The 26356-nt window shown below is 42.9% G+C and overlaps 1 protein-coding gene across 2 annotated transcripts in view; it reads left to right on the top strand.

Moving 5' to 3' along the window:
• The window catches only part of LOC126344411 (uncharacterized), a 244382-nt gene extending 218280 nt beyond the window's left edge, over positions 1-26102 (top strand). For both annotated transcript variants that reach the window (XM_050002018.1, XM_050002017.1), the window contains 3 exons: positions 12515-12644; positions 12719-12874; positions 25744-26102. In XM_050002018.1, coding sequence (XP_049857975.1) covers positions 12515-12644; positions 12719-12874; positions 25744-25896 — 439 coding nt within the window. In that variant the 3' untranslated portion in view covers positions 25897-26102. The remainder of the gene's footprint in view (positions 1-12514; positions 12645-12718; positions 12875-25743) is intronic.
• Positions 26103-26356: the final 254 nt, after the last annotated feature.

Raw genomic sequence — 26356 nt, forward strand, 5'->3', positions numbered from 1 at the left:
TACTTACAAACAAGGGTAGTTCCTGAAAGACCTAAGTTGGAATCAAAGGATTGAACTTACCTTTAGTTTATTTTTGGGACAATAAGTCACAGGTAAAGTATAACGTGCATATCTGCATGCATGTTATAGAATGAAGTCAATGAGTTAGGTGAAATGAGCCATATACCAATACCTGTTCCAAAAGGTAATATTGATGGTTCTCAGACGAAAAATTGATGGGGGCAGAAAGATGCAGGAACAATGATACAGAATAGTGTTCTGGTATAGACTAGTACAAGAGTGAGAACAATGTAAATTCTGTGGTTGAAGTCCAGAGACGCTGTTAGTCTGCATGTGTTCCCTTTTGTACTAGAAAAACTGGAGGTAACATTGACAATCAGGGACTCTCTTGAGTCTAATAAATCCTGTTTCATGCATGTCAATGACTGTGACTTACTTGGTTAAGAAATACTGTTGCTGACAGTGGCCTCCTTAGTGATACCAACAGTAAAATTTTGCAATTGAAATGGAAATGGGTACAAGAGATAACCTCTTTACTACCTAAGTGCATGGAGCTCTACAGTCTTCAAATCCCCATAAGTCAATGAGGTCATAAGTTAGACATTTTTCACCACTTCCAGGTGATAGTTTTATACACTTACCACTTCTGCAGGCTTGTGTTAAATAGTAACAATTCTCTTTTGCCATTTTGAGGGCTCAGAGCCCCACATGATTTAAAGTGAATGAATTAGGCACTGCCATTACCACTTGAGTGGTATTCCATTCCAACAAACCACATTGCCACATGTTATCAGCACATGTTTTGAATCACCATTAGTTTCCTCTGAGATACTGTGTAACATAAACTTAATTGGCCCTATTACATTTCCCTTACACTCACCTGAAGTTGTCATATATCCTTCAAAGTCCATCAGATCAAAATAATTTAATGTGGTCAGCTTGCCAAGAGATTAACTAAGTTATGGGAATAATAATTGCTATGTTTCACTCAATTTTCCATATAGCACATACATTTTCTGTAGGATTAAGATCATGTGATTCAGTGAGCCATCAAGCTGAGATAGGATGCCTACATGCAACCAGGAACAAGTGTGTGCAGCCCTGTGAATCTGACTGCTGTCATCTTAGAAGATGAGAGTGTTTACAGCACACCCATCACAAAGATGTAGAGGAAAGGGCAGCACTTGGTCACTGAGAATGTTTAAGCAAACATCCCTGTTCCTGTTCATGGTAACCTGAATGAGTGAGCCCAAGTCATGGTACTAAAAACTCCCTCAAAACGTCAGAGAACCAACTATGACCTGAACTACACCCTCCATACACAATGGGTTAAAGGCTTTATTGTGTGGTCAGTGTACCTGCAGCCTTTCATTAATTGAAAATAGGTAAAACTGTGAGTCGTCAGACCACACTACATGTCGCCAGCCAGCTACTAACCAGTTTACATGTTTCTTGGCCCTCTGAAGACATTCCGCTTAAAATACAGCTATGAGGAATAGCTTTATCAGAGATACCCTGCTCCAAATGTCCATCACTTGCTGTTCCTCTCACATTGTTCACTCAGAAATAAGTTAAGATGCACCTGAATTCAGTGGCAGCAGTTATTGTCATATTTAGAAACAGTTGTCATCAACAAGAGCATGACAGACATGCATGGTTCTAATCTGTTAGAATTTTTTACCAGTTTCTGTTGTTACAGTGTTACATAGCTGTGAGTGGTACCAATTCCTGTAGACACATTGGACAGTTCGGACTGATAGACGAACAAATCAGGCAGCTTCATTTTTTATTCATGGTTTACTAATGGGCAAGTCCAAAACACAAAGTCCTTATGAACTTCTACTTATTTGTGACACAGGCACTTTTTATTATACACTCATTACCATAAACTAATAGAGTAAAAAATAAACAAAAGTGCATAATACAGTGATTGATCTCCTTAAATAGAATGTCATTTTTCCCAAAAACATTAGGTCCTTTTTACGTTTCTGTCATTGACCTATCTTATGCTGTAATGTGCTTCACAGTGGAGGTTAATATGACTATTTGAGTCCTATTCTACACTATCAAAATCGGTGCAAGGTGACCGTTTGCTCTTTCCAGGGATTCTGTAATGTTTTGTGCAATGAGCTTATTATCCTTCAACAGTAATATACACATACTCTAACATTAAATATGAAGTAGTGATAAATTGTCAGTAGCCAGATAGCAAAATTGAAAAAAAAGCAGAGTTTTCCAAATCGCTGCTCTATCTGCCAATTTTACAAAATGACAGTTCTTAATCTTTTATGTGTGTGTGTGTGTGTGTGTGTGTGTGTGTGTGTGTGTGTGTGTGTGTGTGTGTGCGTTTTCCACATCTCTCATAAACCGCTGGATCGATTTCAACCAAACCAGACACATATTTACCTTACTGTCAAGCGACAATTGCTGTTGGTGTAACAAAGCGGTGGGGGTGGGGGTGAACACACAAAAATTTAGTTTTGTAGGTATTCATTTACTGTGTAAAAGCAGTGACCAACCAAGTACGACTTCAGTTTAGATTTGAAGTGACCAATGTTTTGAATGTGTTTAATGATATCTGGTAAGGCATTGTATAGTTTGATACTAGGATGGATAAGGCTGTTTTGAAATAACTTTGTGTTGGCGCTTTGAACATGTACATCCAATTTTTGTCTCGTATCATAGCTGTGTATTGTGTGATTTTGAGTGATCTTTTTGTGTGTAAGTTTTGCTTTAAATACATTATATTTTCAAGTATATATATGCAAGGAAGTGGCAGGATCATCCTTTTTTTTAAACAATGGTCTACATGATTTGCGATTATCTACCCCTTCCATTATTCTTATAATTTTTTTTTTTTTTAAATTTTGAATGTTTTGATGGCGTCTCCAGAATTTCCCCAGAACATAATCCCATACCGGAGGTGAGAGTGTACAACTGCATAATATACACAGTGAAGGGTGTTGTAGCTGGTACAATTTTTTAATGTATGCAGCACTAAACAAGAAGTACTTAATTTTTGGTTCATTTGCTTAATATGTGCTTTCCATTTCAAGTTGTCTTGTAGATGAAGTCCAAGAAATCTGGTACAGGCTGTTTTGGCAATTGTCTGTCTGTATAGCTCTATATTGGGTGATATCAGATTTTTTGTTTGTTCTGACTGTTCTAGGAGTGTCGCCCATATCGCGTCAAGCCCAGAAGGGGATATCCCGACCAATAAATGACATACGATCACTTCATTTCATCTCTGAGACACTTTGTGATTACTAAATGAACCTGTAACGAAATACTGCTTTCTTTGGATCACCTCACTATTCTCTTTTAGCCCTGTTTGGTACGGATCTTACGCTGATGAGCAATACTGAAGTATCGAAGGAGTGTTTTGTAAGCCACTTCTTTTGTCAATGAACTACATTTCCTAAGGATTCTTCCAATTAACCTGTACGGCATCTGCCTTATTTACGATCCATTTTAAGTGGTCGTTCCATTTAAAATCATTCCATACGCACACTCCTACATATTTCTTGAAAGCATCTGGAGATTATTCTGCAATTGTGCAATCATACAATAAAGAGTCTTTATGTCTTTGTACTCGTAATACGTTACCCTTATTTATGCTGAGCTTCAACTGCCACTCCCTGTACTCTGCAGGTCTTCCTGCATTTTGCTACGATTTTCAAGAGTCACAACTTCTCACTATACAACAGCATCATTCGCGAAAAGCCTCAAGGAATTTTCGACGTTTTCTGCTAGGTCATTTATATAGAGGGTGATTCTAATTAACGTTTAAAAGCCTCTGAAACGACGTATATGACGCTGAGACAAGTAGTTCAGTACAAGACATATGGGGTCGCAAATGTCGCGAAATACCCCAAAAGTGGATGATAAATGCTGAACAAGAAACATTACCGGATGACAAGTGTCACCGCAGTGCGGATACATATGGTGGGCGCGAGGGCATTGCCACCCGTGCCGCCCCAGCCAGTCAGTCCGCACGCTATTCGTTCGTTTCTTTCGTCAGTCGACCTAACTGAATCGAGTTATCAAGTACTTTCCTATGTGGCACGCGCGTCCGCATCATCGTATTTTATACGTTTCTGTCTGGCACATAGACTACTGGCCATAAAAATTGCTACACCACGAAGATGACGTGCTACAGAGGTGAAATTTAACCAACAGGAAGAAGATGCTGTGATATGCAAATGATTAGCTTTTCAGAGCATTCACACAAGGTTGGCGCCGGCGGCGACACCTACAACGTACCGACATGAGGAAAGTTTCCAATCGATTTCTCATACACAAACAGCAGTTGACCGGCGTTGCCTGGTGAAACGTCGTTGTGATGCCTCGTGTAAGGAGGAGAAATGCATACCATCATGTTTCCGACTTTGATAAAGGTCGGATTGTAGCCTATCGCGATTGCGGTTTATCGTATCGCGACATTGCTGCTCGCGTTGGTCGAGATCCAATGACTGTTAGGAGAATATGGATACGGTGGGTTCAGGAGGGCAATACGGATCGCCGTGCTGGATCCCAGCGGCCTCTTATCACTAGCAGTCGAGATGACAGGTATCTTATCCGCATGGCTGTAACGGAACGTGCAGCCACGTCTCCATCCCTGAGTCAGCAGATGGGGACGTTTGCAAGACAACAATCATCTCCACGAACAGTTCGACGACGTTTGCAGCAGCATGGACTATCAGCTCGGAGACCATATCTGCGGTTACCCTTGACGCTGCATCACAGACATGAGCACCTGTGCTGGTGTACTCAACGACGAACCTGGATGCACGAATGTCAAAACTCCATTTTTTCGGATGAATCCAGGTTCCGTTTACAGCATCATGATGATCGCATCCGTGGTTGGCGACATCGCAGTGAACGCGCATTGGAAGCGTGTATTCGTCATCGCTATAGTCCCGTATCACCCGCCCTGATGGTATGGGGTGCCATTGGTTACACGTCTCGGTCACCTTTTGTTTGCATTGACGGCACTTTGAACAGTGGACGTTACATTTCAGATGTGTTACGACCCGTGGCTCTACACTTCATTCGATCCCTGCAAAACCCTACATTTCAGCAGGATAATGCACGACCACATGTTGCAGGTCGTGTACGAGCCTTTCTGGATACAGAAAATGTTCGATTGCTGCCCTGGCCAGCACATTCGCCAGATCTCTCACCAATTGAAAACGTCTGGTCAATGGTGGCCGAGCAACTGGCTCGTCACAATACGCCAGTCACTACTCTTGATGAACTGTGATATCGTGTTGAAGCTGCGTGGGCAGCTGTACCTGCACACGCCCTCCAAGCTCTGTTTGACTCAATGCCCAGGCGTATCAAGGCCGTTATTACGGCCAGAGGTGGTTCTTCTGAGTACTGATTTCTCAGGATCTGTGCACCCAAATTGTGTGAAAATGTAATCACAAGTCAGTTCTAGTATAATATATTTGTCCAATGAATACCCGTTTATCATTTGCATTTCTTCTTGGTGTAGCAATTTTAATGGCCAGTAGTGTAACTAAGAGGTAAGTCGCGACCATTCTAGTGACCTCGATACGTTATTCTTTCTGGCATTTATTCGAGAAAAGTCGCGAATATTCTACTGTTTTCTTGTAGAGAGAACCTTCCGTACATAGCGTTATAAATACGAACTATTCGCCGAATAGGAAGCTAGTTTATATTCAGAAGCAGAAATATTAAGACTGAAGAAAGTACCAGTTGTAGCAAGTGCAAGTGTGAAGATTAGTCAAGAGTGAGAGTGATCATTTGATTGTGATGTATTAATAATAGTAATTCATAGTTATTTGTCAGTAAAAATATTGTTACGAGTCCAATACTAATAACGTAACAATAGTTTGCCGTTCTTAACTCGTAATACGAGTTAGGTATGGGAACTATTGATGCGTATATCTCCGGTAACAGTGAGTTTCGAGAAGATTCTTAAAAACGCATTGTTACTATATAGGCCCTCTATCGAATGCACTAGCGTCATCATTGGAAACTCGCCCTCATACTATACGTCGTTAGGTACATACTCCGTACACATCCCACAAAAGTGTGGAAGGGAACATTCTGGTGGCGAATGTTCTCGAAACAACCGAGCCACATATATAGGGGAAGCAGAGTCGCGGCAAGGACGCAATAAAAACTGAACAACTGTGATTATTGGCCATTACCACGGGCTTCAATCAGTGCTGAGCTTAGTGATATTAGAAATACGCGGAGTGTAACTGTGTGTGTTTTAGTGCCTACTGTACTAGTGTTGCATTTTTCAGTGCGAATAAAGCGTTTATTCGAGAATAATTGGCATATAATTTAACTAAGTGGTAACAATATAATAAAATGGATCATTATGTAATAAGAAAAAGAAAAGTAGAAACATCTGAAGATTCTGGTCACCATTCAGCCGCAAAACACCACCAGATGTACAGGCAGAACCCAGCACTCTGATTCCTTTAATCCAACAGATGTTGGCAATTATTTGGATATATTAGCGCCAGGAAATATTGGGATGATATAAAACACTAGCTTCTCACTGCTCCAAGGAAACCTGAAAAGTCCGCAGCTCGTGGTCGTGCGGTAGCGTTCTCGCTTCCCGCGCCCGGGTTCCCGGGTTCGATTCCCGCCGGGGTCAGGGATTTTCTCTGCCTCGTGATGACTGGGTGTTATGTGTTGTCCTCAAGTTAGTTAGATTTAAGTAGTTCTAAGTTCTGGGGGATTGATGACCATAGATGTTGAGTCCCATAGTGCTAAGAGCCATTTGAACCAAGCCAAACCTGAAAAAGGTTGTGTCTTTCTTGCTTCCGAGCACAACAAGAGGAGACGGATTGAACGCAGACAAGTGCTCGATACTGTACCCATGCGTGGTGTTCTCATAAATTAAAGAGGGGCTTCTTCGCATTAACTGCTCAATTTTTTGTGAACAATAAAATAGTTGGAGGAAAGAAATCCATTATCGCCAAGAAACTTGTGACTGAACCTCTAACAAGGTTTGCCAAACTTACTGGTGAAGACGGCGACCTTGAGACTCACTCTCAGTTCAAGTACCATGTTGAAGCGTCAACATACGCAAAATTATTTTTGGCGACACGAGATAACCGCGAACTTCAGGTCATAAATCAGTTGTCAAGACAGAGCATGGAAAGCATTATGGAAAACAGAAACCGTTTTGCACCTATAATAAAAAGAATCATATTTGGTGGAGAGCAAAATATTCCTCTTCGAGGGCATAGAGATGATGGGAGTCTATCAGAAAAGTTGTGAAAGTATAGTGAGTAACGAGGGAAACCTTAGAGCTCTTCTAAGATTTAAAATTGACCCTGGAAACTTGCAATTAAAACATCACCTTGAGACCACTAAAGCTAACGTCACTTACATAAGTAAAACAATGTGTAACGAACTTATTTCATGCTGTGAAACAGTGATGTTATCGAGAATACTGGAGAAAATCAAAGATTCTCGTTATTGCAGCACTGAAAATGAGATGTGTGTGAAATCTTATGGGACTTCAGGTCATCAGTCCCTAAGCTTACACACTACTTAACCTAAATTATCCTAAGGACAAACATACACATCCATGCCCGACGGAGGACTCGAACCTCCGCCGGGACCAGCCGCATAGTCCGTGACTACAGCGCCCTAGACCGCTCGGCTAATCAAGCGCGGCTATTACAGCATTATCTTCGATGAGATTACGGACATATCACACATCGCCCAACTCAATTTAGCTGCAAGATATGTTGATAGTGACATCAAATTCCACGAAAGATTTTTGGTTTCGTTGGCATCTGCGAAGACAATGAAACATTAACAATGAACCTCAAGAGAGTCAGATGAAGGGCGCAGCGTTACTGGTGAAGTATTAGGTACTATGATTCATAGGAGAATGGGAAGCCTTTCTCTGTCACTGGAGAACTGTGTGGGTATAGGCAGTCATGGTTGCTCAGCTAATACGTCAGAAATGAAAGGATCTGCTGCTACAATAAAAAAGAAAGCTATCAACATGCAAGCAGCACCGTGTCGAAGTCATCAGCTCAACCTCGCTGTCTCCCACAGTTGCAAAGTTACAAATCTGCGAAACTCACATCGTTTTTACAGCGTCTAGCAAGCGGTTCGCAGAATTGAATTTTTTTGTCCCTTGGTCACGTACTTCAATAATTGTCATTTTGTAGTTGGTCTGATGATTTAAAAGAAGCACTACGGTGCAATCTCCCTATACGAAACCTTTGGAAAAAGCTGTTTAGTGTTTTGTCCTTTCTGTGTCGTCCTCCAAGTCAATGTTGTTATGGTCGCAGAGTGTCTGGACTGATGGTGTGAACCCTTTTACTGTCTTACCATTAGACTAAAAACTTCTTAGAATATTCTGTGAAGTCGATAGACAGAATTTTACTTTCGAACTAACTGACTGCTTCACGCACTTTCGGCTTCGTTTAATTTTTGTTTATCCCTGAGGACTTGGCTATGTTTAAATGTGTAGTGAAGTTCTTTTTGCTTTCGTAGCGGTTTTCTGTCATCTCTTTCGAACCACAATTGGTCTTTTCCATGCCTCACAACTTTTTGTAACCTAGTGAAACTTTGCGGTTTATAGGCCTATTTCCTTAAAGTAGCTGATAGACCTAATTTTTGAACTACAGTACGGCGGAGAAAATTCTGGATGTGTTTTTTATGCAGACTGACGATCACTGCTAAACTTATCACTGAATACGGCAACAGACACACAGTTTCAGTTTTTAAAAAGAGTAAATGGACTTTAAAAGTATATTCATGAGTATAAATTTTCTAGTCCTCTACTTATTCTGTAGCCCGCATCTCGTGGTCGTGCGGTAGCGTTCTCGCTTCCCACGCCCGGGTTCCCGGGTTCGATTCCCAGCGGGGTCAGGGATTTTCTCTGCCTCGTGATGGCTGGGTGTTGTGTGATGTCCTTAGGTTAGTTAGGTTTAAGTAGTTCTAAGTTCTAGGGGACTAATGACCATAGATGTTAAGTCCCATAGTGCTCAGAGCCATTTGAACTTATTCTGTAACTTCGCTGTTTATTAGGGACATGAGTGCGATTGCAAGCTTATCCTCTGTAGCAACGTTCACCCACACATTTCTTGACTAGCAAGAGGGTTTTGTTGGGGCAGATTTCTTTGCCTGCTTCACGGCTTTGTTCTCTCGCGGATGAATTTTGACATCTTCGTTAGCATGACAAAAGACATTCCAAGAAATGTTCTGCAACGGACAAAAAGGACATGCTCAACTGTGGGTGTTCGTTAGTCAGGAGAAGCATATATGAGGCCTGTTGATCAGAAAATTATCAACACTTGCATTCGCAATGACAGAGGTGATTTCCGACAAAACGATTCACTACAGATTACTGAGTTAGTTCTGATAGCATTATTTTTTATCGGTAGGCGTTCCAGTCAGCAAAATGTCACAGGAGTAAAAAAAGAAACACACATTCACGGTCAGAGATGTTGCGAAACAGAACCATTTGGAATAAATATTTGGAATATCTCTAGACCAAATAAGCATAGTTCAACAGAGATATATGTTGAGAAAAATTTTTGTTTTGCGAAAATAGTTTTTTGTACTATATCTTTTACTAAATTTATGAATCTGTCATCGAAATGAGTTGCGAATATATTAGCTCCATTGGCAAGGAACAGATTGAATCTTTCTTAGGATGTTTACACTGATTATGATTTCAGTAAAAATTATGTGACGGTACCAACACAAATCGCATAAAGTGCAAAAGACAACTGAAACAAGCATAAAAACTATAATGTTACATATTCTCTGATAATTAGGGATTATTTAGTTCTGGGAAGAAACACATGAACGAACTATTAATAATACTGAGGTAAACAGTTTATCAAACTGAAAAGACCCACATATGCAGACGTCACACATATTTCACAGTTATATATCTGTGAATCTCTACTCTTTTAACAATAGGACCCCAGAGAGGACGTTAAATCTATGTGTGGCATCAGCCATGTGGCGTGGTCTTTGATCTCTAATCACACTGACAGAAGTATTGGCTCATTCTCGCGACCTGCTTGGCACTGTGAGCAACACAAATAACAGATAATTTTAAAGAGCACCAAGTCAAGCAAATACAGGAAAGAAACACCAAAACGTAATTTTCGAATATTTTTACATGACATCTTCGTCTCATTCCCATCCCCAGTGGAAATTGGGGTATCTTAAAACCACAGCAAATTCCTTTCTCATCTGCCCACATCCCCTCTCCATCTTCCATCTGCCTGCTAAACTTTCCCCTGTGCCCTTTTTTCTCTATCCATCCACTTCGCCCTCTCTCTGTCCCTCTTATCCTCCCCTTCTCTCTGATCACCACCTCATCACCAACCTCTCTATCCATATGCTCCTACCCCCTCTCACTATCCACCTCCTCCTCCCCCCTCTCATTATCCATCTCCCCTTCCACCCTCTCTTTGCTCTGCTGTACCCACCCACAGGTACACTGCATGGAATACATTCCTATACTACCTTCGCAGTATGCAGGTACTGTAGGGCAGCCGAGACGTCATGCATTACCAATCCTTTTTCCCATCAGTCCCACTCCTATGTGTGCTAGGTGTTACCTCCATAGTACCTCTACCCAGAAAATAAGTAGTATGTGCACCAAATTTGGTGAAATCGATACAGCAGCTTAGGAAAAGATGTGGAACACACGTGTTCACACATATCCATTCTTATAATATACTAGCTAATTCCCAGCATGTGTTGCAACACCTCTTAATTGTTTTGTAGTTCACTGGAAATGGATGCACATAAACGAAGCGAACAGTTATACATGTAGAAAATAAATAAAAGAATGAATGCTTGTACACACTTCATTTTTCGTGCCTGGCTGATAGATCTAAAAAAATGGTTCAAATGGCTCTGAGCACTATGGGGCTTAACATCTGTGGTCATTAGTCCCCTAGAATTTAGAACTACTTAAACCTAACTAACCTAAGGACATCACACACATCCATGCCCGAGGCAGGATTCGAACCTCTGCAGTAGCAGTCCCGCGGTTCCGGACTGCGCGCCTAGAACCGCTAGACCACACTGGCCGGCGCTGATAAATCTACTGGCGTTTAGGAGGTATGATTATTTTCACGGAGAAAGCGACAACTATACAAAGTTTCAGCTCAGTTCGGCGCCTTAATTATTTTGCTTATGTTTGAAACTTATTTCACAGGCTACTCACTTTTGCTGAAAGAACTGTTGCACAGGGCTACTAATATGGGAGAGCTTACAGAAATCGCATTATACGAAAGAAGTGATGGCGTCGAGAATTGCAGTGATGACTTTCTCGCAGTCGGTTCTAACGGGAAACCAGTGGACTGTAGCTGGGTAAAGTTGTATAGCTACTGCGTGTAAATTGGACCATTGCGGTACTGTTTGAGATCATACGTTCCAAAAAGACAGACAGATATTTATTTTCATACAGGTAAAGATATAGATTTAGGGCTAAAAAAGAGGCTCCCTAGATGATTGTAAAATCCATCTGGCGCCATTTTAGGGCTCCTTACAAGTCGCCATTCGTCTTTCAGAGACTCTATACCCCCAGGTCTGGAACCGCCGCCCCTCCCTGTCCTACAAACCATCATATGGGCGCTCTTGACTGTAAGATAAATGAACTGAAACGTATAACAAGAAAATGAAAAATGGAATGATAAATTCTAATTTCCAAATATTGCTTTGCAAACGATGTAGAAGTCCATTCCTTCTACTCAGTTACTATAACACGAATTTGCGAGAAAGGGGTCCTAGTGATGTTGAGAAAGCGGCGAGAATGGCTACATGTCAACATAAAAAGAGGAATAAGCAGAATTCTTGAAGCATTCTATTCAAAATTTGGTGGCTGGTTTAGCATTAACTACTATTAACAATTTGTCACACGTCACTTGGCCTGGAAAGTTTGAACAGCGAATAGGTAAATGACACAAGTCATACCTTTCTACGAGAAGAGTATCAGGAGTCTGAATAATTATTATAGGATGCAGTAGCAGTAGCTGTGTATTGACCCATCAGCAATAAAACTATCTTCCCTATGGCAAAAGAGCATTGATTGTGCACAGGAAAGTCTTAAAACGTAGGACTGGACATCGGGTCATTGTCGGACACATTTGAGACGGAGCACTAGCTTAATGGGACAAAAATGAAGGAATGAAATACCCGTGGTATATTTAAGGAACTGTACTGGCATTCGCATGTGCTGACGTAGGGAAACTAGAGAAATCTTAAATCAGGATGACCAGATGGAGATTTGCTCCTGCTAAATCACTTTAGAGTTCTCTTTCCAGCATACCCCCATCTCCGAAACCTCTTCTTTTTAAGATACTTACCATGTGGCATGAGTTACAATATGAATTTACTCGTTCTTGTTTTGTCTCTTACTTTACATTTTGTCTACCGTATAATAAGATAATATATGCAAAACGTTCCTTTGTATGTCATATTTTGTACCCAGTAAACGTGAAAAGTGTATCGAAAATTGTGAACTTCATATTTTCAGAATGGCGGATATGATGACCGCCCTAAAATTGCGTGCTGTGGAAGACAGGGGCGAACATATGAAGGAGGAGGCTGCAGCAGTAAGAGAAGACTTTAAACGCCAGAAAGAAACTATAGAAATAAAAACACAGGTAAAGAGTGTTATATTTATGGAGTAACTAAACATAGAGTCATAAAAAAGAACTGATCCTTTACGTCTTAACAGGGTGCGGAAGAACTTATGGAAAAAACGAACTTCGTGATTGACCAGGCTGAAGCACTAAAGACTGCTGCGCCACGAGATAATAATTATTTCGAGGAGAGAAGAGAGTTGGCAGAGAAGTTATTGGCTGAAGTCGAACAGCTGATTCATATGTACCATGTGAGTCCTGATTTGCTTTTCGCAGCTCTGTAGGAAAGCCAAATTCAATCTCACATGTGGTCGCTTGTTCTTTCGAGACAATATGTGAAATCGGGGTGGTTATCCTGGGCAGGATCCTATTGGATATTGTTTATATCTGCCCGTTTCCAACTGAATTATGACCTCACTCTTTAGTCCCTTAACCTCAAACCAGCCAACTAAATGAACCAACCCTTTTCCAACCTACATATTGCTGAAGAAACCGAGCTGCAGAAATGGCTGCAATGAGAGCCACCTCGATCTCCTGATTAGTACAGCCATGTTCCGGTTCGTAATAGGGTACACTGTTATCTCACAGTGCATGCACAGAAAGAGATTGCAGAAGGGCAGCGGCGACGGCTTTGTTGACGTCATTTAAATTTATTGCCCCGACGAGACAGAGAAAGCAATGACAGTGCTGTCAGAGTGACGAAGCGCACAAGCGGTTAGGTAACTTGAGTAAGTGCATATTACGGCGGGAGGTAACGACGATGAGCAGAGTATGCTTCCAGTAGACGGAAGCAAAGCGCACACAATAAATGGGCAAAGAGATATCAACTTTACGAAAACCTCACAGCTTTTGACGACCTCAACTGGACTTCAGGGCTAGCAAGTAAACGCTGAAAAATTATTCCGTCTATGGAATTTGGTACCAGAACAAAGGAGGCGATGTGGTTTCAGTAAAAGCATACAGGCATTACACTGCTTGATAATTGCTAAGGAACAACTGACACTTACTAAAGGATAACCTCTAATTGCTGAAGAGCAACTGTTAATTGTTATAGACACCCGACCAGTGACAGTAAAGGGAAATATATAGGACAGGACAAAGTAACTGCAGCGAAACCAGAGCACGAACACTCCGTATGCATTCCATGATTCGCACAGTACGGTGTTATACGAGGCTTATGTGAAACCGATTACTGCAACATTCCGTGTGATATGGCAACATGTCTGTAAGACATCATTTGAGTGCTTACCATCGTGGACTAGCAGTGGGACGGGTCGGAGAGGGTCAAAGTGTCACTACTGTGGTCACAGAGATGGGTGGGTCCAAAAGTGTTTTCTCGCCATTAAAAAAGGTCGCTGAAGCTGGAAATGCTATGCAAAAGCATGCCGGTGGAAGTAGACACATCACACACCGCATCAGGATCGATAAGTACCCCCAGTAGCGAAAAGGAACAATTGTCTCCTCCCACGCACATCACTGCAAACCTTGCTACCACTACCGGTACACGCATCTCTGTCCGAAGCATTTCACGACTGGTTTGTTTGCTCGAAAGCCTCTTAAACGAATGTCACTTCAACCACGCCATCGTCGAAAAGGAGTTCGTTGGTGTGGGAAGCATGTTGGTTGGGTGTCAGCAACATTTATCCAGAGTCACGTTGTCTGACGAATCCCGCTTTACTGTAGCAAGTGATTCTGACCGCCTGTTTGTGTGGAAAGAGAGGGAAACACGTTACACACTACAGAATATTCATTAACATCATCGATATGGCCTACACGTTATGCTGTGGCCAGGCGTTTTGCACAGTGTCCTAATATCGTTGCATATATCTTTGTGCGAACTACCGTTATGGCACAGCGGTGTTAGAAAGGGACTATTCCGCATTATGTCCGTCTGTTTAGAGGTGCGCTAGCTCCAGAATTTCTGCTGTGGGTGACAGTGTCCGCCTACACAGGACCGCTGAGATGTCAGAGACACTGGAAGTAAAGATATGGACTGGCCTGCGTACTTCCTAGACCTAAACCCCACAGAGCATGCTTGGGATGCTCTTCACACACTTGCTTGTGAAGGAACACCCCCTCCCCGAACCGTGCAAGAACTGAAACCCGCCTTGGGAGAGGAAAGAAACAAAATCTCCAAGGACTCCTCAACAGTTTGGTAGCCAGCATGAATAACAAATGCAAAATGTTTATTAATGTCGGAAGAGGCCATATGCCTTACTTAGAGTCCGATATCGCCCTGGTAGTCTGACCTAGTCAAACAAGAAATTACATATGCATAAGAATAAAAGAGGCCAGTCGTTTATTTAGACGAAGCGTGGTTTTATTTACATTACACTGAGAATAAATGTAACCGAAGTTTATAAAGAGTAGTAATCCCAAACAACAGTGCCTATGAAATTGTAATTGTGTTATGGAGGGTACTGGCATTTAGACGGGTAGGTGTGGCGCTCCATTTACAAGACTGCTGGACTGTAGCTGTTACTGGCTACCACTGCCTGTTTCTCGGGAGTAAACACGACGGTGCTACCAACTGGGCCTGGTCTTCACTTCGCTTTGTCGGATGATATATTGTGCCTTCGGCTGTGGCGAGAACTTGCGCAGATTAACTCCGCTGTTATCTTCAGGTCAATAAGACTAACGTGTTCTGACACAACTTTTTAATATTTAAATGGTATTGCTCCAAACTTGATGATGACTTTGTTTTTCTTAGCATTCTAAATATCTCAAAGCTCAAATTAAAAAAAAACTTTTGTCTCCATTACTAGAGCTTAATACACTATGTGATCAAAAGTATCCGGACACCTAGCTGAAAATGACGCACACGTTCGTGATGCCCTCCATCGGTAATGTTGGAATTCAGTATGATGTTGGCTTGCCCTTAGCCTCCACGACAGCTTCCACTCTCGCAGGCATACGTACAATCATGTGTTGGAAGGTTTCTTGGGGAATGGCAGCCCATTTTTCACGGAGTGTTAGACTGAGGAGAGGTATCGATGTCGGTCGGTGAGGTCTGGCACGAAGTCAGCTTTCCAAAACATCGCAAAGGTGTTCTCTAGGATTCAGGTCAGGACTCTGTGCAGGCTAGTCCATTACAGGTTTGTTATTGTCGTGTAACCAGTCCGCCACAGGCCTTGCATTACGAACAGGTGCTCGATCGTGTTTAAAGATGCAATCGCCATCCCCGAATTGCTCTTCAACAGTGGGAAGCACGAATGTGCTTAAAACATCAATGTAGGCCTGTGCTGTAATAGAGACACGCTGAACGAAAGGGGCACAAGCCCCCTCCAGGAAAAACACCACACTACAACACCACCGCCACCGAATTTTACTGTTGGCGCTACACACGTTGGCAGATGACGCTCAGCGAGCATTCGCCATACCTACACCCAGCCATCGGATCGCCGCATTGTGTACCGTGATTTGTCGCTCCACACAACTTTTTTCCACTGATCAATCGTCCAATGTTTTCCCTCCTTACACCAAGCGAGACATCGTTTGGCATTTACCGGCATGATATGTGGCTTGTGAGCAGCCGCTCTGCCATGAAATCCAAGTTTTCTCTATTCCCTCCTAACTGTCGCGGTACCTGCAGTATATCCTGATACAGTTTGGAATTCCTGTGTGATGGCCTGGATAGATGTCTGCCCATTACACATTACGACCCTCTTCAACTGTCGGCGGTTTCTGTCAGTCAACAGACGAGGTCTGCATGTACGCTTTTGTGCTGTACGTGCCCATTCACGTTTTCACTTCACTATCACATCGGAAACAGTGGACTTAAAGATGTTTAGGAGTGTAGAAATTTCGTTTGCAGACGGATGACACAAGTGACACCCAATCACCTGACCACGTTCGAAGGCCGTGGGTTTCGCGGAGCACCCCTTTCTGCTCTCTCACGATGTCTAATGTCTACTCAGGTCGCTGATATGGAAGAACGGGCAGTAGGTGGTAGCACAATGCACCTAATATGAAAAACGTTGTTTTTGGGGGTGTCCGGATACTTATGATCACGTAGTGTATGTTACACCAATGGTCTTCGGGTCGAACTGAGGGGCTTAAAAATTCACAGAATGTACAAATACCATTGACAAGTTTTACTTCTATTTGCCTTAGCTATACGCATAACTGTTTTTTATGACAAATTAAATATCTGGTTTCTTATTATTGAAATGGGAGAAGGTTACACAATAGTGCAAGTCGCTGATTTCGTTCAAATTATTGCAGCATATTGTCGCCAACAGTTGCATTTTGTCAACTGTTGTGTTCATCTATCTGTAACAGTAATTTCTGTGTTGCTATCATGGCAAAACGAGTTCTTTCCGATGAGTAATTGGAAGCATTAGTAAATGCATCTGACTGCGAGGAGAAAATTACTGAAGAAGATAATCACACCAGGGACGGCAACACCCATCCTTCATCTAATTCAGAAGTCATTTCTGTTATTAATACCTCAAATGACAATGAGCAAGCTGTTCAAACTGATTCAGTGTAAAGGCAAAAAAATCAAGTGGAGCTTAGAACCTTTTCTGCAAACTGAAAGACCACCTAGTTTAAACACTATAAAACTGACTCCTGTGCCCATAAGATGCGCTATCGCCAAAGTAAGTGATAAAATATCACCAAGTTACGATGAATGATAATATTCAGAGTATTGTGGTGAAAATGACTAATATTGAGGGTCGAAGAGTCCATGGGGATATTTGGGAAATCATTTGATGCTTGAAGGCTATATTGGCCTTTTATTACTGGGTGGTGTGTATAAATCATGTGGTGAATCAACAAAGTGGTCAGTGGGGTCCGTAAACAGGTTGAGCCATCTTTCGTGCCGTAATGTCGCTGAAACGGTTCTGTTACATCTCACGTTAGATACGTTTCAATGACAAAGTGGCACTGATAAGAGTTCCATGAGATAAATGGGTGAAAATACTTCCAGATCTATATAATCCTGACGCAAATGTAACCATGAATGAACAACTGGTGGCTTTCTGAGGACACATACCGAACAAACTCTCAAAATGAGGGGTAACAATATGGGCATTGTGTGATAGTGCTACTGCTTATGTTTTGAAGAAACAAATCTATACAGAAAAAATACCTGGACAAGCACCTGAGAAAAATCAAGGTATGAGGGTGTCATGGATCTGACCCATGAGCTAAAAGGAGAAAATGTGACATGTGACAGTTTCTTCACATCATATGAGTTAGACCAAGGACTCCTCAAAAGACATTTTAAAATGCTAGGCACGGTGAGAAAAAATGAGACTGAATCTCCTAATAATATCTCAAGCAAAGCAGGTGTTCAAAGTTCTTTTTTACTAAGGATACCACAGTCGTATCTTATGTTCCAAGGAAGAACAAACAGGTTGTTCCACTGAGGACAATGCACAACATTGAGGAAATAAGCAACGGAGAAGACAAGAAACCAAATATTATACTGGACTACAATACAAGTAAGGAAGCAGTTGACACAGTGGATCCGTCTACTGGCACCTACACATGCAAGAGGAAAACCTACCGATGGCCAATGATCATCTTCTACAATATTATTGAGACTGCTGCCTACAATGCTTTCGTGCTGTGGAGAGAAATAAATTCAAGAGTGGGAAAAAATGGCCTTCACAAAAGAAGAATATTTCTCGATGAACTGGGAAACTCCCACGTACTCCTTACATTGAGGTTGGAAAAATGCTGCAACGAAATGAACAGTCAGCGGCCATTGTTAAAAGAATACGAACAGGAAGTCGATCAACACCATGCTCCAGTGGTGCCAACCAAAACTGTAAACGTGCCAGATGCAAATTCTGCCAGTAATGTTGTGACAACAAGATGCTAATGAAGTGTTCAAATTGTGACAAACATGGCTGTAAAGCTCGCTTTAGATATCACTGACCAAATTGTGGAACTCTGAGTAAAAAGCTATCCTTATTTTTCCCTTGATTGACAGGTTATAGGCTAAGTAAAACTCAATTGCGCACCAGCTCATGGACCAGAGATGTTGGCATGTAATACTGTAAAATTTGTTTATATTGTAACAAATAAACCTACACTTAACTTTATAATAATTTTAACAATTTATACAATTTATAATTGTCATGTCCTTTAAATAACATACTGGATCTTCATGATCCGAAAGAGCATATGGAGCTTTTTAAAGAAATTATAAAGGGGGGGGGGGAAGTTTTTTGTGCCCACCTTTCGTAAATATGGTAATTTAGATTGGTATCTCATATTTTAAAATTCTGATAAAAATATTTTTTATTAATATTTCCCCTGCCAGATTTCATAAATACATAATTTTTTCAGCTAAAGTTAATTCGTTAATTTAAGTCTAATGGCGATCGTCATAAATTCTATCTCCTTAGTAGTAGATGTCACTTGACAACGAATATCTAATTCCACAAATTACGACATTTCGGCAGTGTAGGCCCTCTGGGCATTGAATTTCTATGTGTAAGTAGTAACAATGATTCATTTCTCTTTCGTTCCGGATTGTTTCTTGTTCCTTCTTATTCAGTGACGTTTTGTCAGTGTTAGAGATAACTGTGATTGCGAATTTGTCATCGCTCTTTTACTGCGAGAGAAGTATTAGACATTTTAGAAGAATCTCAGATTCAGAAACTAAATTTGGTGATTGTGATGAAGTGGTGAGTGAAACTGAAGAGGAATGTGCTGTGCTCGAGGATGTCAACAGTGATAGTGTGCAAACAGACTCTGAAGACGGACTCTGGGCATCTGCAGCGGATGATGACACATCTGGTGAGGTCAATGACAAGTATTTTGCTACCACTGGGAAAGATTTTAGGTCCATACCTGCTCATATCAGAAGGTGAGTAGCAGAAAGTATAGTGAAAGAGCCAGAAGCTGTAAGAAATGAAGGTAAATTAGGAACAATGAGAGAATCATTTTAAAAGATTTTTTCTCCATAAACTGTTAACATCATAATAAAGCATACCAATGAAGAAGCACTGAAACAGGATTCATACAAAACAGACTTGAATTCATGGCGTATATAGGGTTACTTATTATTATGGGGAAGGACGGCGATAGTATATCACCTGTTCCCAATTTATGGTCCAACACTTCAGGAACGTTTATTTTGTCAGCATACTAAAATAGTTAGATTTTATGACAAAGACATGCGAAACGGGCACAGGAAACCTGTCAAATTTGCTACAACACGAGAAGTATTTGATAAACTTCCTGAATTACTGCCAAGATATACTCCTGGAAATTGAAATAAGAACACCGTGAATTCATTGTCCCAGGAAGGGGAAACTTTATTGACACACTCCTGGGGTCAGATACATCACATGATCACACTGATAGAACCACAGGCACATAGACACAGGCAACAGAGCATGCACAATGTCGGCACTAGTACAGTGTATATCCACCTTTCGTAGCAATGCAGGCTGCTATTCTCCCATGGAGACGATCGTAGAGATGCTGGATGTAGTCCTGTGGAACGGCTTGCCATGCCATTTCCACCTGGCGCCTCAGTTGGACCAGCGTTCGTGCTGGACGTGCAGACCGCGTGACACGACGCTTCATCCAGTCCCAAACATGCTCAATGGGGGACAGATCCGGAGATCTTGCTGGCCAGGGTAGTTGACTTACACCATCTAGAGCACGTTGGGTGGCACGGGATACATGCGGACGTGCATTGTCCTGTTGGAACAGCAAGTTCCCTTGCCGGTCTAGGAATGGTAGAACGATGGGTTCGATGTCGGTTTGGATGTACCGTGCACTATTCAGTGTCCCCTCGACAATCACCAGAGGTGTACGGCCAGTGTAGGAGATCGCTCCCCACACCATGATGCCGGGTGTTGGCCCTGCGAGCCTCGGTCGTATGCAGCCCTGATTGTGGCGCTCACCTGCACGGCGTCAAACACGCATACGACCATCATTGGCACCAAGGCAGAAGCGACTCTCATCGCTGAAGACGACACGTCTCCATACGTCCCTCCATTCACGCCTGTCGCCTGGAGGCGGGCTGCACGATGTTGGGGCGTGAGCGGAAGACGGCCTAGCGGTGTGCGGGACCGTAGCCCAGCTTCATGGAGACGGTTACGAATGGTCCTCGCCGATACCCCAGGAGCAACAGTGTCCCTAATTTGCTGGGAAGTGGAGGTGCGGTCCCCTACGGCACTGCGTAGGATCCTACAGTCTTGGCGTGCATCCGTGCGTCGCTGCGGTCCGGTCCCAGGTCGACGGGCACGTGCACCTTCCGCCGACCACTGGCGACAACATCGATGTACTGTGGAGACCTCACGCCCCACGTGTTGAGCAATTCGGCGGTACGTCCACCCGGCCTCCCGCATGCCCACTATACGCCCTCGCTCAAAGTCCGTCAACTGCACATACGGTTCACGTCCACGCTGTCGCGGCATGCTACCAGTGTTAAAGACTGCGATGGAGCTCCGTATGCCACGGCAAACTGGCTGACACTGACGGGGGCGGTGCACAAATGCTGCGCAGCTAGCGCCATTCGACGGCCAACACCGCGGTTTCTGGTGTGTCCGCTGTGCCGTGCGTGTGATCATTGCTTGTACAGCCCTCTCGCAGTGTCCGGAGCAAGTATGGTGGGTCTGACACACCGGTGTCAATGTGTTCTTTTTTCCATTTCCAGGAGTGTACAATATGATGACATAAGTTGATTGTTGTAGCTCTGGGTGCCGATACAAAATCGCAGCGCGACTCCTCACATGCCAGCGATAAAAAAATCGTCTCACAAAATTTCATCCAGCGAGTAGGACCGAGAGAAAAAAGACGTTAAAGAGTGGCAATCTGGGAAAACTGTAACCACATGTATCGTAACTTCCTCCGTCAACACATCTTAAGCATGCTGTACAGGTGATGCAATAGAGAGAGTTTTGACTTAGCATGGAGGAGGTCGAGTTTTCGATCGTGGGTTAGGGTGCATTTTTACTTATTTGCTAATTTCATTCTGACATTTCATACTGTAATATACATCGTTTCTTAGGTCACATGTAAACCAGTTTTACAACATTTTGTAAAGGTGAATGTAACAAATATTTGGTAAGACAAATGAGAAACAGGCAGTTGAAACAAATGGCCTGTTATAGTGCAGAATAACTACAAAAAAATATCAGCTTCGAGATGCTAAAAGATGATAACACAGTACAATAAGACAACATCTACGCGTCATTTATACTGCGTGTAATATGTGCGCCCAGATGTCGCACATTAGCAAACCAGTGACAATAATAATGTTCATATTAATGACCGCATGACCTTCACAACAGAATGCGTTGGCCTCAGAGCAATAGATGCTCAAAGCGACCTCGCTGCACATCCAAACATCACGAAACTCGCCGGATCATACAGCTCTGGACCCTTCGCAGCAAAGCTGCATCCACAGTAACAAGAGCAACACGAATACGCACTACCAATTTTTCCACATTCGTCGGTGGAGTAGAGTACACGTGTTCCTTTAGGTGTCCCCATAGCAAGAAATCCAAGGGATTTAGATCAGGTGAACGTGCTGGCCACACAACTGGACCTCCACGTCTGAGCCATTTCCCTGGAAATGTTCTGTCCAAATACTGTCCGACATTAATTCCAGAGGGTGGAGGTGTACCACCTTCGCAGAAGATATAGTGGAACATCTTCCAGTGCATCAGGCAGATAGTTTGAGAGGAACACATGATACCTTCGTGCAGTCAACCGGTCAGGCAACATGTAGGGCCTCAAACATCTGTTGCCCAATATTCTGGCCCAGACGGTAATATCAAAGTGAACTTGATATCCACGGTCGCTGGTGACATGTAGGTTAACCTCACACCAACGGTGAGCATTGTGCATATTGAAGACACCCTGACAAGTGAATGCTGCTTCATCCAACCATATTACGGTGTTGAAGAAGTCGTCGTTGGCTTCCTGTTGTAGTTGGATCCATTCACAGAATTGTATTCGCTGATGTCGATCGGCAGGATGCAGATGTTGCATGAAAGCATAATGATAGGGGAGTAGCCCATGCTGACACAGCACATTAACAACTGTGCGTTGCGAGACACGCAGCTACCTAGCTACGCTACGTGTACTTTGCTGAGGTTCTTGGTGTATGATTTCAAGAACAGCTTCCTCAGTAGCTGGAGTATGGCGAGTCCGTGGATGACCTCTGTCACGCGATGGTGGAAGGAGAGAAGCTGACTCCCGAAGGTGCAGCTCCAAATGACGAAACACATTTTTTATCTGGGTGGGGTCGACGAGGATATCTAGCAGCATATTCACGAGTGGCAACACCAGCCCAGTTATCAGATGCACCAAGCACCAGAAGCCTATTCACATATTCCTCGTTAGTGTATGCCATACGTCTGCCACACTGGTTTAGAGGTTTACAATGAGAAAATTCGATACATGTATGCATGTACATTGGAGTCTGTCATGGGCGCTGTTGTAACTGCGACCGAGGTGGTCGCGGGGTTGAAAAGACAGAAAGCGCGGCGGGACCCGTGGAGAGGCCCGCGAACAACACAACGGGAGATGACGGACACGACCAACGAAGGACAGAACTAACAACAACAAGGTCGAACAACGAAGTAACGAGGAAACCTAACAAACACGTCCACTGGTACACAGAACAAGTAAGTAAGCGGTCTAACACGAGGCTATGTGTCAACAGACATGACTGGCTGATTGAGCTCTTTTTTTTCCAGAAGGGGTCGGGCTGACAGCAGCTTAGTTCACTGCTCTACAGCCCAACAGACTTTTTGTTTAAAAACGGAAGAAGAAAAGAAACAAGAAAAACAGGCGATAAAACGGTGGCTTAAAGTGTAAAATGGCGGAAAGTTAAAACAGAAAGCAAAAGGGGTTGGCAATGTTAATAAAAGACACAGGAATCAGACAATTAACAGAGTACACACACAATTAAAAAACATGGCGACAGTCTGGTTTCTGCTCGCAAGAGATAAAAAGCACACCCAGCGACAGTATGATGGCCGTTCACAACACTTCCCAAAAAACACAACATGGGACACTCACTGGAAAACACTCACTGTAAAATACTGCACGAAAATGGCGCACAAAGATGACACTCCCGAGCCAAAGGCAGATGGGGGGGGGGGACCTGGAGGAGGAGGAAGAACAAGGAGGGAGGAAGGAAAAAACGAAAAAGGGGGGAACCAAAGAGGGAGAGGACTCATAAAGGGGGAGAGGGCAGGGCAGCCGCGAGAGGGAATGAGAAGAGGCAGAGGAGGGAAATGAAAAAGGACTCGGGAGAGAGAAGGGGTCAGAGAGACGGGAGGTGGGGAAAAAAGAGGATGGAAGGGGGGGAGAGGGAGCCTGGGAAAAGGACAGAGGAATGGAGGGGGAGTGAGGATCAGAGTTGATAAGAGGGATAAATGGAGGCAGAGAGGGCATCATCTGGGAGGGAGAAGTTGATGGAAGCCACCTCAGGAAAGGAAATGAAGGGTGTAGAGATGGAGGGTAGGGAGGTCACAACAGTGAAGACGTGGTAGGGGGCGGGGATGGGAGAGGAGAGGAGAGGAGCAATCAGGGGGAGAGGGGGATAAAGGCGATGGGAGGTGTAGAGGATGTGGATATGTTCAAGGAATAGGAGCAGATGGGGGAAAGGAATGAGATCATAGAGGATCCGCATGGGGGACGGGAGGCGTATACAGAAGGCGAGGCGGAGTGCATGACGCTCAAGGATCTGGAGGGACTTAAAGAATTTGGAGGGGGGGGGGGACTGGTTGAGCGAGAGGCAGGCGCTTAATTACACTATTGGGGGGCGCCGCTATTGGCCGCTGGAACCACGTGTTCCACTGTGGCGCCCTCACACTAAAAGCGGACCAAGAGGCACACGCTGCCACAGCTTGCAGCTCGATGATGGAGAGACCTCTAGGGGTCTTCGACATCCATGACGTCTGGCGCGAATACAAATTCCGCGGCGGGCGATGCCAGAGGCTCGTTACTCCGCTCACAACTAGTCCCTTTCTGGTGGACAGTGCATACAGTATAAACACACCATGAGAGTCCTGTGCGCTGTTCCACCCAACGCTCATTAGCCCTCTGACAGATATTATTCTGCGTGATTCATCCCGACACTGCTAATTGTGATATGTTCGGTTTCGAGTTCCATTGTTTCCCTAATGGTAATAGACGTGATGTTTCCACAATTCCATCGATAGAATAATAATAATAATAATAATGCATTAAGATGTGTACTAAACAGCATGCGATTACAAGATTCAATGTTGAATGGCATAATTAGTGGAAACATGGTGATAACACATACAAATAGTAAGATAGTTCGGACATTATTGGCAAAGCACTTTGCTAGTCCTACCGATAATGTAAGGCCCTAACGAAATATAATGAACCTGAGCAAGGTAAGAATAATAGTTGGTACTAATCTATGGGACCATTGGCGGAGGGTACAAAGAAATCAGGCTACGAATCTAGCACATGAAGTGGTGCGAATAAATTCATGACCACGATGTGGAAAAGGCTTCTTTCAAAGCTAACAAATATTCCATTTCTACGATTGTATTATGTAAGTAAAAATGTTTTCTAGAGGATCTACTGCAATCAGTATTGACGATTAATATGCCAGATACCGTACCACCTGGACTACATTTACCAAATAAAGAACATATGCGTTAACGCAGGATCGAACCATCGACCTTTGCATGCTGACCCTAAACTCTATCCATTGCACCAACTGTAAAGTACGACTAAGATCTGCTGACAAAGGTAGTTGCCACACGTGTATTACAGTGTTGCCAGATTGCCATTCTTTAACATCCTTTTTCTGCCGGATATACCCGATGGACGAAATTTTGTGAGAGAGCTTATTCATAGCCGGCATGTGAGGAGTCGCGCTGCGAAGCCCGAGTGCGCGAATTTCGCTTCACCCTGTATATATAATTTTTTTTAATTTTTTTTGCGCTAATGTTGAGTAGGTGAGTTCATCTGAGACATTAACCCTCCATCCTTTTCATGATCAGTCGCAAGAAGGAGAAAATACATTTATGTTGCTTACAGTGTTACCAAATTTTGTATACATACTTATTTATTCATTTTCTACGAAAAGTGCATTTTAATAAAATATACATATTGATGGTTTTGTATAGATCCTCCTATTTTGATCTTGCAGGTAGAAGATGATGCTTGCCGAAGTCTTGAGCACGAGATAGCCAATACATCTGTTAACGTATTCTCAAATCCGGAGCTCATGCATCTTATTGAAGAGAATGACAGGCTTAAACATGATATCGCAGAAAAGCAAGCCCATTTGGGACACAAATGAAAAATTGATGAGTGAGAAACAAGAAAAAATTAGTAGTCATCCACTGTTGTGAGTGTAACATGAAGCTGTTGTTAATTGTCTTTCGTGGGGTATAACTTCCTAGTGCAGTGTAAAACAACAGTGAATTTACTAGCACATAACAAGTAGCAAATGTTTATTGTGTCTGCCCTTATGAGGCATTAAATGTTCAAAGTTAGTGAAACAAAGACTGACTATTGACTTCTAGGGTTCTCTGTAATATTATTAACGTTAAATCTTGCAGTAATTGTAATATTTTGTGCTTAAATTGACAATTTTCGATTAGAATCCTGATATAAAATTTCAGATACACCTCATGATGCGTTACGCAGAGTGGATATTCAGGGTGTTACAAAAAGGTACGGCCAAACTTTCAGGAAAGATTCCTCACACACAAATAAAGAAAAGATATTATGTGGACATGTGTCCGGAAACGCTTAAT

Source organism: Schistocerca gregaria, chromosome 1 (assembly GCF_023897955.1).
Source record: "Schistocerca gregaria isolate iqSchGreg1 chromosome 1, iqSchGreg1.2, whole genome shotgun sequence".
Lineage (NCBI taxonomy): Eukaryota > Metazoa > Arthropoda > Insecta > Orthoptera > Acrididae > Schistocerca > Schistocerca gregaria.